Source organism: Huiozyma naganishii, chromosome 7 (assembly GCF_000348985.1).
Source record: "Huiozyma naganishii CBS 8797 chromosome 7, complete genome".
Classification (NCBI taxonomy): Eukaryota; Fungi; Ascomycota; class Saccharomycetes; order Saccharomycetales; family Saccharomycetaceae; genus Huiozyma; species Huiozyma naganishii.
Genome location: NC_035928.1, coordinates 375,025 through 387,638, shown reverse-complemented (window position 1 = coordinate 387,638; position 12,614 = coordinate 375,025). Strand labels below are relative to the sequence as shown.

General features: G+C 43.6%; 4 protein-coding genes across 4 annotated transcripts; 3 read left to right on the top strand and 1 right to left on the bottom strand.

Annotated features, from left to right (window-relative positions):
- Positions 1–256: 256 nt before the first annotated feature.
- KNAG0G01740 (uncharacterized protein) lies at positions 257–1,474 on the top strand (the record flags this gene model as incomplete). Its single annotated transcript, XM_022609043.1, has 1 exon — positions 257–1,474. The coding sequence occupies one exon, from the start codon at positions 257–259 to the stop codon at positions 1,472–1,474; it is 1,218 nt and encodes a 405-aa protein (XP_022465478.1).
- A 39-nt stretch (positions 1,475–1,513) lies between these two features.
- On the bottom strand, positions 1,514–3,895 carry COG3 (Golgi transport complex subunit COG3; the record flags this gene model as incomplete). The annotated part of the gene is made up of 1 exon (XM_022609042.1): positions 1,514–3,895. One exon carries the CDS (start codon positions 3,893–3,895, stop codon positions 1,514–1,516), a length of 2,382 nt encoding a protein of 793 aa, XP_022465477.1.
- A 488-nt stretch (positions 3,896–4,383) lies between these two features.
- On the top strand, positions 4,384–5,394 carry MYG1 (Myg1p; the record flags this gene model as incomplete). Its single annotated transcript, XM_022609040.1, has 1 exon — positions 4,384–5,394. One exon carries the CDS (start codon positions 4,384–4,386, stop codon positions 5,392–5,394), a length of 1,011 nt encoding a protein of 336 aa, XP_022465476.1.
- Positions 5,395–6,087: 693 nt separating this feature from the next.
- On the top strand, positions 6,088–12,528 carry BEM2 (GTPase-activating protein BEM2; the record flags this gene model as incomplete). The annotated part of the gene is made up of 1 exon (XM_022609039.1): positions 6,088–12,528. The coding sequence occupies one exon, from the start codon at positions 6,088–6,090 to the stop codon at positions 12,526–12,528; it is 6,441 nt and encodes a 2,146-aa protein (XP_022465475.1).
- Positions 12,529–12,614: the final 86 nt, after the last annotated feature.

Here is a 12,614-nt window from a genome sequence, read left to right as displayed (position 1 = left end):
GCATGTTGTTGCTTTTTTTTTTTGTTTTTTTTTTTGGTCTAGGTGTCTGGAAAGCCTGGTCGTTTGTTGGAACTAGAGAGGCTGAGTAGAAACTTTAAAAGCAGCAATTTTTGGGTTGCTATTTGTATCTGGGTGTGTTGCTCTTTTCGCTTACTTCACGTTTTTATAAAGACACGCAGCAACACATCGTTATCTTGTCTTGTATTTCTGTCTGTGTGTAGCTGTTTTTCTCTCTGTCTCCGACACCCACTCAAGCATGGAGGCCGTACAGGGACCGTACCCCGCCCATAAAAGAGCGCACTCGCTGGGTGCAGACCAGTTCCAAAGAAATGCAAAATTCTCTATTCCAAGGTCTGACTCAACGTCGGATCTCTTCGATATACAGCACAGTTTTGTAAGACTGCCCACTCACAGTAATGGTAGACACACGGTGCAGAATAGGAATACGCTATATAGATCGAACACCGTAGGCGGTGGTGGGCCGTACCCTGCCTTCAACACGCCAAGGAACCCGTATGTACATCCACAGAGACAACAACAACAACAACAGCAGGTGGTGCGTTCCGGTAGCAGAGTGAAGAGAAGGTCGATGCTCAATACGATACCGGAACAGAGGAAGAGGCCCACAGTGGGGACAATCTCGCATTTTGAGGCGTGTTCGAAAGGCGGGAGGGTCCATGCGAGGAGCCCGTCGCATGGTGTGGCAGTCAGACAGGCAAGTCAGCCGTTGAGTCCATTGCAAAGACAGAAATTACAGATGCAACAGCAGTTTAACTTCCCAAACGGGGAAAAGTTCACACCGAGGGCTCTACTCAGAAGGCAACAGGAACCGGCGACAGTGCAACCCGTGCAGCCCCCGCCACAGGTGGAGTCGCCGCGCGTGATCAAGAGATCCAACTCAACCAAGAAACTTGGGTCGTTCCTCAAATTGTTCTCCCTCTCAAAGAAATCTACTGCAAAGAAACAGAAACCAACAGTGGTGCCACCCGTAACACAACCGGATGAACCCCTGACGTCTCAGTTCGCGGCGTTGTCGACGGACCCACAGGCGCGGGGCGATGACGCCGTAGAGTTCAACTCCGCAGAGCTGCTGGATCGGCTCCATAGGCAGTGGGACGTCGTCCACGAGGGTGGCACCTCGGTACCGTCCACCGCATCCTCACAGAATTCCATCATGTCGTCTCGTCCACAGACGGAGTCTACGGGGGGGAGCTCCCAGGGCGGGAAACGATCGGTCATGTTCGCTAGTGATATATACGTGAGGGACACTTTCTCCCCAGAGGAGTATAACAGGATGGATGAGGAGGCAAACGAGGCAGAGAGACAGAATAGTAGTTTGTACGGGGACAAAGTCGTCTACGATGAGAAGTACGGGTTCGTCAACGAGGTTAAATTCGAACTCAACCAGTTTAAAAAAAACGAAATGCTTGTACACTACGACAGTATACAGTTCACACAGTTCTTCAACCACTAAACTTCGTACACATATACAATACGTACGTACGTTTTTTAATTACGCATTCGACGTCCGCGATGGAGCCTCGATCTCGGAGGAGACACTCACGGGATCGTCCTGTCGCATCTCCTCTACAGTCCGCTCGTAAAACTGGTCGAATTGGTCCACGTACATGATCTCGTTCAAAGCGCCGCCATCAAGGGCACCACTCTCAACGAGCGAACCAACACCGTCGTAGTACTCGCCGTACCTCTCCAAACACGTGTACTTGATTGCCTGTAACAAGTGTGAACATATCTCCTCGTCGCTGACCATGCTGCGGATCTTGTGGTCAACCAGGGGCAAAGTCTCCCGCACGGCCCTCCGCAACTCCGCGTCGTTCTCCAACAAATCGATTCCTTGACGCGCCAAATTCAAGACCCCACCCACCATCTCGCCGCTCGTCGCATCCGTCACACCCTTAATGATCGCGCGCAGTTCGTGGATCAACTCGACCCTGGAATCCGAGTCGCCGGCACCGGGCTGGCCCGTCCGCGGTTCACCACCATCGGGACCCTGCGCACCCGCGGACGCGGACACAGCACTCCTGCTACGCGGCACAAGACCCTTCGCTAACGAAAATATAGTGCTGTTGCTCCATCTCCAGGACCGCATCAGGTTCCCCACCGATGAAAACTGGAACGACGACGCCGTGTCGTTGAAATTGTACTGGACGTTCCAATTCTGAACTTCGTCTCGAAGTAGCAACAAGTTGTTCATGTACGTCAATTTCACCTCCAACGTGTTGTGTGTCCCAGTGAACAACGCGTAACACTTTTTCAGCGATACAAGCGAATGGTGGATCACGTAGTGGGAGATCTCATCAAAGATATCCGCATTGACCACATCGTACAGCTTGAAAAGTATCGCCAACACGCGGATCGTGGGTGGGTAGTAACTCTCGAGCAACAGTGCATCGGGGATATCTGCAGCGGTCTCGTTAGGTTGGTACCTCTGCCTTAAACTGCTCAAGTACAGGGGCACCATATCGTCAGAGCCAGTGTCAATTGGCTCGTTTTTACGGTTCGAGACCATAAAGTCGTCAATCGACGGGGTGTACTTCACCAAGTTCTCGTTGACGAACACTTTCACCCGGTTTATCAACTGGTCTTGGAGTCGCTGCACCACAGGCTCGAACACTTTGTTGTATTGGACCTCGCTGAACTGTCTTCTATACTCAACAGAGTTTTCCTCGAATTCGTGCTCGAACGACGCAAATACGTTCAGCGAGTCGCATAGGGTCTTGATGTCACGTTCCCTCGAGATCCGCGTTCGGATCGTGCTGTACAGCGGCTCACAGAATTTCAACAGCCATGAGTTAAATCTTTGGTGGTAGTCTGGTTCCCCTTGAGGGAAAAACTTGACAAACAGTTTGTACTCATTCAAACATAGTTGTTGGAACACGGATTTCGTCTCCTGTGTAAACTTAAAAAGGGACATTTCTTTGTCCTTAGCCAAAATCCCATCCAGTTTGGACCAAAGGACAGGATGCATCAAGTTGGTTCTCGTTTGGAAGTAACTGTTGAAAGTATCGTTCAGCAGAGACGCCAACTCGTCATGGTACTTGGCAAGCGCTGGGTTGTAGTAACGAGTTGTCAGTTCGTTTGTCAACGGTGCGTAGACTTCACTAATGGAGGAAAACTTATTGTAAATAAGGGCATCTCTTGTCCCCGGTGTGATCGATGAGTTCTTCTCCATGATCTCAGAAAATACTTGTTTCAGCAGGTTATTAGTAAAATGTAAGATAAGCGAGCACGAACGAACCAGGCACTGCTTGAACTTGATCCGGTAACTTTCCGCGTCCTTGAAGTTAGGGTGTGCATCGAAAAACAGTAATGACTTGTCGATTGTTGTCAACAATCGTCTGAACGCGTCTCTCTTCACAATATTCGGAGACGTGGCATGATTCAGCTTCCTTATTACAAAATCCAAAGAGTCAAAATAGTTCAAGTAGTTTGGAATCTCTTCCGACAGTTTTGTCAACTCGTCATGAGACTCAAAGAGGTCTCTTGTATCGTTGACAAATTTGGTCGCATTAGAAGAGATATCATTGAACTGCTCTAAGATATCATCCAACTGGCCCTTCACTTTCCTTGACTGATCTAAAACAACTCTGTACCTGGCTTGACTGTCATTCAACTGAGCTAAGTAATCCGTGTACATAGAGTACGGATCTTCGTCATTGGATCCAGTTGAACTTTTAAGGGACAATTCGTTTAGATGACACACTGTCTCGTTCACCTCGTAAGAACTGTTTTCCTCCACGAGGGATGCCAATTTCTGTAATCTATTGAACAGATACGTGTCATCTAAAAGATCCGATACGTTGCTGTGACTATCGGAAGAGACCGCATGCGAAGCAATTGAGTAAGCCAAAGAATTTCTTCGTGCTCTCACCATGGTCGAAGATATTTGCCCGCGCAATTGTCAAATTGACCAGCAGAAAAGGGCCAGACAGAGTTTACATCTGTGTAAAGCTGCACACGGTAGCCACATACAAATTCCACGCCTTTTTTTCAAATATTGAATTTTTCACTTTCAAAGGCCTTTTGAGGGCATCGGAACAGCTCAATGTGCCGATGACGTTTGATGCGGAGAAATTTAACGGGTGGGTCGCTTTACGTCGGGGACTATCTGTCTGGCTTTTTGTATCGTGATCACAGGGCACTACAGATTGTACATGTGAAGGATTGGTATCATTTTGCCGAGATACAATATGGAAAAACGAAGAATTGTGCGGCTGTCGAACCTTCAAAGAAGGCGTGTGGCCGGGTACATGTTGGCGACGAGTATAAAAAAGGTAAAAAAATTCTCCAGATGGCACCAGTACAGGTCTCTTGTTCAGAGATGAGGAATCTTCCTTCAGGTGGTTACTGTTCCCAATTCGAATGCAATTGAAGAAGATCAAACTGGAAACTATGGTGAAACAAATATGTACTCATAATGGATCCTTCCACGCGGACGAATCTTTAGCAGTGTATATGCTGCGCTTGCTCCCAGAATTCAAAGACGCTAAAGTTGTCAGGTCTAGAACCCCATCCGACTGGGAGGAAAGCGACATTGTTGTTGACGTTTCTGCTCAGTACGATGGTGTGAAGTATTTTGACCATCATCAGCGCGAATTCACGGAAACTTTTTCCGACAAATACAAGACAAAGCTATCCTCTGCTGGCCTCGTGTACAAGCATTACGGGCGCGACATCATCAAGTGTATTCTTGACGGTGCAGTGACTTCTGATGCCGATTTGGAGGTGCTTTACCAGAGAGTGTACGAGAAGTTTGTCGAGGCTCTAGATGCCAACGACAATGGGATCAACAAGTACGACGTTGAAGAATTGGGCGTCCAACCCAAATTCAATGACAACGCCATTTCTATCCCGGGGATAATATCCGGGTTCAACCCTAACTGGAACGAGGACTCCTCAGCGGAAGCCTTCGACAGAGGTTTCTTCAAAGCAAGCGATTTCATTGGTAAAATCTTCGTCGACCTTGTTACTGGGTACGGTAAAGCGTGGTTGCCAGCTAAAACTTTGGTGAGAAAGGCCATCGATGGTAGAATGGACGTTGACAAATCCGGTAAGATCATCCTCTTCGACCAGTTTTGCCCCTGGAAGGAGCATCTGTACAACGTCGAAAAGGAACTGAATTTGGAAGGTGTCATTGAGTTTGTCATTTTCCAGGATTCCATGGGTTCATGGAGAGTGGCCACTGTCCCAGTCTCCTCCACCTCTTTCAAATTTAGAAGGGGTCTGCCAGAGCCTCTAAGAGGCTTAAGAGACGCCGAACTGAGTGAAAAATCTGGTGTCCCCGATTGTATTTTCATTCACGCTGCAGGATTCATTGGTGGTGCCAAGCAGAAGGAATCCGCATTGAAACTAGCCCAAATGTCTCTGGAATAGAGAGTCTCTCCCTTCCCCCCCCCCTCCCCTCCCCTGTAGTCTTATTTATTAAAGTGAACTATCATGCATACATATATCGCAAAGCATTAATAGTATCTACGTATATTTATAATTTAATCGTGAAAATAATTGTCACCTCTGTGTTTCGAACACCAGATTGTTTTTGCTTTTGAATCTCGGAAAAAACGCGTTTCGAATTTTATTTTTCTTTTTTGATGTTTTCGTTTTTCCGCAAAAAAAAGGAATTATCAATTTGAAAAGTTGTCGAGGATTAAAGTGGGCTTTGATACCAAAGTGGTTCACACACGTTTCATGGCTCAAGTGGAAAGGCCAAAAAAGATCCGTCGAGTATTCCATTTGCAGTTCTTGTGGTAGCATACATAGGCTGTGCTGTATCTTAGAATCTGTGTGAATACCGCTGTACATTAGATCTTAAATAGAAGAGAGGGGTGAATAAGAGGAGTTCGTATCAGAAACTGCAGGCACGGGTTTATAAGAGACGAGTATTCGTTTGTTTTGTTTTTGTTTGGGATAGTGGGTGTTCTTTAATTGTTCACGCACATCTTGATCTGCAAATTACAATCGTACAATTTTCTCTACGGTACAGAGCTCTACTTTTGCATACGCTCATTGTGATTCTTTTGTGTAGCTGTTGTTTTTTGACTCGGTTTTCACAGATCCGGAACGGATACAATGAGAAACTTCCTCTGGTCTTCCAAGAGCGGGAAATCTTCGAGTAATAAAAATGGCAAGGACTCCAGTTCGCATTCTTCTTCGGCAAGAAGATTACAACTCACAAATTCTTCATCATCTAGCACAAAGGGTAACAACCCAGAACCTGCATTATCATTGTCTGCGTCGCATTCATCGGGACTCTCGAGCTATCTACAAGCTCGCAGTAGCACACATGGATCGCGGAACGCCAGTTCCACAGGGCATTTACCCGCTGATCCTCCCGGTACCTCGAGATCCGGTAACGATTCCTCGAAGGAAAGGTATATGAGGAACAATATAAGTCAACCACTCGTTTATTCGACAAATTCCCACAACAGATCTGCAACAAGCATTGTCTCGCTCAAGGAGGACGCTGGTTCCGTTTTATCTGACGATGCTAATAGCGCCGATGTCGCTTTACACAAAAAAGTTTCTTCGCCAATTGATGAAATGCGCACGATAATGACTGCATCTAACAGATCAAGCAGCACCATTGCATCCGAACATTCAAAAGAACACGGCAATCCGATACCTCTCGTTCCATCGACCCAGTTGAAATCCACACTAAAGTCAAATATACATGAGGAGGTGCCAGTAGGAATCGAAAGGCCTAAGATGTCGATAAAGTTGAATGGAGAAAATTATGATGACACAGTGTTTAAAACTGGTTGGATTAATAAATCTCACGGTCAGATCATGGTGCCCAACCCTTCGACCAAGAATACCAATACGAATGGGACCCACCACCAATCTAGAACGGAGTGGAAAGCTAAAAGAGAAAGCAGAATGTTTTCGCCGCAAGAAATGATGAATGCGACAAGTTCGAGCTCGAAACTAGAGATCGACAACGAAACAGTAATCACAACAACGATAGACCCAATCCATACAGCCAGTACTGGTGGAGACTCTCAAATCATGGTTCCAGATTATAGAATATATAGGGCCCAGCTAAAGGGTTCTCTTCTCCGTTTGTACAAGAGCGGAATGACCAATAGTATCAAATCGTTTGACCCATCAATGCCATTGGAATCGGACACGAACGTCTCTTCTAATCTTTCTGTCGGTAGCATGACGCCAGCTTCTCAAAATGATCAAGCTTTTAATAAACGAGCTACAATTGCTGGCGGAATCTCAAGACCCACTGCAAACGCAGGACAAAAGCTACCGGTAAACGATCAAACTGCTAATAATCTTCACTTGCGGTATTTGAGCTGTAAATTCCCGCATCCCGATTTGGAGCTGGACAGAGACTTAGAAAAGCTTACTGGTGGCACAGTGGAAAGTATTTGTCACACTATTTTGTTTTATGACAATGAGGATTTTGGGAGAAGTATTGAACATCACCATCACAACCGTAAACCACCTATCAGTATTATGAATCTTTTGCTGATGTTACCCCTGATTAACAATTTTATCAAGTTTCTAAACACATTCAATCAGATGGGTTTGACTTTCACTAAACACGACGCAAAGCTAACCTCCCAATCTACTCAATATTGCAAAGTTAGCTCTGAAATGGATGATCTGATCACAGAACGATTAGCGTTAGTGATCAAGACAATACTCGATATGTTTCCCGGTTTTCTTCTTGATGATCAAATGTTCCAAGCAACAATCAGATTACTCGACACAATTTCTCTTCATAATGATGAGATTTGCAACAGTTTGAAAGTTGCCGTCGCTAAAAAACACAATGCATTAATGTCGCTGACTTACTTCACCCGCCGCAATTCAGCTGACAAGAACGGTACTAAACAGCCTGTTAACTCCAAGATGATTAATGAGATTTTAGATATCTCACACTTTTTGACTATGGATGTGAAAAATTTTGCCAACGATATTCATCAAATAAACTTGAAGTTTGATAAAATATGGGCACCGAGATTGGATTATGGGCTGTTATACTCCTCCAATTACATAAATTCTGAGATTACTGCACTAAATCCACTGGTATTTGATAACACAAAGAACGTTCATTTTCTGGGAAGGCTATTGATATCCCACTTATTCCCCACTGATCCTTCAGTGTCTCGCACGGACCCAAAACTAAGAGCTAAAATTTTAACGAAGTGGGTTCATATTGGCTGCAGACTGGAACACTTGGGTGATATGGTATCATGGTTGACAATTGCAACAATAATATGTTCTATTCCGATACTAAGATTACAGCAATCATGGCAATTTGTTCCAGAATCTGTACTGAAAATTATTCTCAAAGACTGGGTGCCTACAATTATACAGCTCGATAGAAGACAGATGTCGTCCAAATCCACAAACAGCGTTTTCATTCTAGCGCCACCAAATTTAGATGATCCATTTATAAGAGCGAACGTTATTTCGTATTTCGGGGACTTAATCATCAATGTGAACAATTTGCCGACGAAATCCAATTTACGATACTTGGAGAAGAAAATAAGCCGCACGAAAAATGCATTCCACAAATGGGAACAAAGACTAGAGTCAGTTGATTCTACTAATAATTTTACACAACCTCCACCTGAAATGGAGAACTCCTACAAAACGGATCCTTCTTCAAGTGTCCTCTGGAATTTCTGGAAGCACCACGTTGCCCAATCTCCACTCAATATAAAAGGTATAATGGAATTGAGTTTGAAATTCGAACCGCCGGTTATAGATCAGCTGTCATATAGCAAAATTGGCGCAGAGCGGAGTCCATTATTGACTGGTAGTTATCTGCCTGTTCTATTCAACGAGTTGTTACCCAATTATGTTCTATTCCCTAAAATTTCGTTAATAGGTGCAGCTGGTACGATAGTGAATGGTACCATTGTTTATCCACCACCAAGGTCGTCCGCTAGACTTTCTACGGCAAACCCAATTAATCAGTCTATGTCTCGAGAACCAAGCATGGACAGTTCGAAAAGTGCTGGAACAGTTACCGGAATTGAGAATATTGATGTCCCGACCGTCCAGGAATTGTCCACAAAACAATCCACGAAACAGATGCTCATGAAGTCTATTCGAGATGTTTTCAATATCGATACAGACCTTTTCAACATAGCTGATGACTTGGTATTCAAGTCTACGAATTCGGTATCAGAGACCTCAAGACCAGTCAGTGTTGTCGTAGAATCACCAAAACGTTTTTCTCAGCAATCAGCTAGTAATACGAAAACACGAAGCTCGCAAGATGTGAGTGGGCATTTGAGCAGAACTTTGCAAGATATGGACTTCTTCAAGAGTATTGGCGATATTTCAGATCCAACGTTGCAAAAAACAGTTATAAATGTTGTTTTGAAAAGTGCTTCTCTTAACAAGATATTTGATTTGCTGGTTCTAACGGTCAATGTGTTTTCAAAACTTATCCAGACTTCGGACTTTGAAAATTACTGCTCTCACGAGAAGAAAAGAGTAAGTTCGGTAAACAGTAACTCCTCGGATTCAGTGAGACTAATCGATTTCGCGTTTATTAAATTGGCAATGGATAGTGATGTATTCACGGAAACCTTTTTCAATACATACAAAAGCTTTACCACTACATCGAACGTGCTTGAAAACTTGGCCAAACGTTTTATTGGGGCGAAAAGCTGTGCGTATGTTTTGTTAAAATTGTTGGGGACGAGTGAAAGTGCAGCAAGCGCTGAAAGCATCGAATTTCCTGTTTGGGATGCAACGGTACCGAAGGATACTGCTTTGAATACTGCCTTCATAATCAAGATACAAGTCGGCGCCGCAGAGGCTCTTCTTCATATGATTATAAACCATTACAATGATCTGACAGACAATCTGGAGAATCATTCCACGATGTTGGATATTTTCAAAATTATGGACCAAGAAATTTCAGTTGAGTGGCCCAAGAAAATTTCATCTATGAAGGGGCATTCTGACGGGTTTAATGAGGAGATAGCCGACACCGAGATATTCCACGAGAAATTGCGTGAAGTATTCAACAGCGCGAAATCAAATTATCAGAAGAGACTTTACAGGCCTGTTGGGATCAGTAAAATGAGAAGGCGCATAACCGAGCAGCTAGAATTGTTCAAGCCTGTCTCATTTGAGCAGCTAGTTGATTTATGCTGTAAACCTGGTAGTAATGGCAATTTATGTGCTGAATTTGGTAACTTGAGATTTGAAGGATACAAGGAGATTATGGATTGGGTTTCTCATTTGGATGATATTATTACCGGCACTTTCAAAATGGTGAGCAAACATGAATGGGTTGAAGTGTATCAAATACTGGAACTGACATCAAAAAAATCATTGACCTCGTTTTTTGCCTACCCTCAGTTCACTAGAAGCGTTGAGGCCATTGGTTTCGGTTCTCCTCACTTGAATGAACTTGAAATATCCAGTATATTCAGCTGGATTTCTACTTTGGTTGACCCACTGGACACGAGGGGGCATGAAACTGTTTTCGCTAAACTACCGCAATCCGTGCAACTTTTGGTTAAGTTACATTCCTCGCTGGTTTCATTTTTTATCATTCAGGTGATTAATCCCTCGAAAGCGCTGCACGATCGAATTGAAACATGTTGCGTGATGCTGCAGCTATTAAACTATGTGCGCTGGAAAAATGACTCCTTAAATCTTTTCGATTTTGACCTTACTAGTAATCTATCCCCACATATACCTTCCTTCATTGAGACAGCTATATGTGACAGCATCCTATCTCCAGAAAGTAGGGCTTTTGAACATTGCTGGGTTGCAGCGGCTGAGAAACTACATGGTAAAGAGAACAAAGAGATTAAATCAATTAAGGATATTATAGACCACTTAGATCCAAGTTTTATCAAGCACTTTATGGATATTGACAGTGGTTATCTGACAAGTAAACCCAGTTTTTGTCCCTGTCCTGGTTGGTTCATTTCAAGGCTGCTGGATATTTCCCAATTTGTCCCCAATATGAGCACATCTAATTCAAAGCTAATAAATTTTGATAAAAGGAGGTTCGTCAACAATATCATCTGCAATGTTGCGGACATTGGCTCTCAGTTGAGTGGAACTGGTCAGGATTACAGGCGAAACAAGATTGCATCAGATTGGGTAGCACTACTGTTTAATGATTTTAAAGATCTAGACAACTCCCTGAGAAAGCGTACTTTTGTTCTTGCTTCCGCGGAGGCTAAGATGATGAAATTCCAGGAAATTGGTTTATTCACTGACATTCTCTCTAACGAAGTAGGCAAGCTTAGAAGAGACCAGAAGAAACTGGAACTTTTGAACGCTCAAGAGACGTATTCGAAGCCTGTTGGTGAAACTCAGTCAAACTTGAACAGAAAGGAAAAAGATTTCGTTTTACCTCCCCATAATCGCACTTCTCCGACAAATGTCGCAAAAAGTATTTCTACTCAGCAGATTTCGTCTCCCGTTTTGAGAAATAAACGGAGCTCTGTTATGTCTACCATGAACAGAAACTCGAGTGCGAATACTTCTAACAGTTCTGGTGTTAGCAAAAAAATTGGTGGGTTTTTTAGAAGGCCTTTTTCTATTGCAGGTTTCAATACATCCAGCTCCAATTACTCATTGAATAGTTCCCTTTCTCAGGAAAATGCTAGTAGAAAAGCGATAGATCCAACGCTATTACCGGAATTGAACAACAACGAGCTTAATGACTCAAAACCTGTCTATTCCATCAAGACATTTGAAATTAAGAACATTATGGAAGTCATTAACCACAGAAGAAATAGCTTTCTCTTGTATGCCTTCAAGATTATTATGCAGGATGGTTCTGAACACATGATACAGGCAACAAACTTGGCTGATCAAAATGAATGGATTAGAACGATTAGGTGGTCGAAAAGGTATGCGTTCCATTCCCAAAAGTTTGGGGGGAAGACCCACAACAAAATTTTTGGTGTTCCGTTAGAAAGTGTTTGTGAACGTGAAGGAACAACGGTCCCAACGATTATTGTTAAACTGCTAGAAGAGATTGAGTTGCGTGGGCTAGACGAAGTCGGTCTTTACAGAATTCCTGGCTCCGTCGGTAGTATCAACGCTCTGAAAAACGCGTTTGATGAGGAAGGTGCGGTAAATATAAGTTTCACGTTGGAAGACGACAGGTGGTTTGAAATCAATGCAATTGCTGGTTGTTTCAAAATGTATCTGAGAGAGCTGCCTGATTCCTTGTTCTCTAATGAGCTACTTGGGGATTTCGCACATCTAGTCCAGCAATACAAAGCCAGGCAAATTTCATACAGTGAATATAGGAGGAGGAACGTTGACATGCTGCACATCCTACCTGTATGCTATTTTGAGACCATGAAGCGGATTGTATATCATCTGAACAAGGTTCATCAACATGTTGATAACAATAGAATGGATGCTTCTAATTTAGCAATTGTTTTCTCCATGAGTTTCATAGATCAAGAGGATTTAGCAAACAGTATGGGTCCAACATTGGGTGCTGTGCAATCTATTTTACAAGATTACATTAAAAATCCCGGGGAATTTTTTACCTGAAGTGTATAGAGATATATTGATATATGCAATACTACGCGATGTCGAGACCTAGCAATCATTTGGCGACATATTTGTCCCCCTAGATA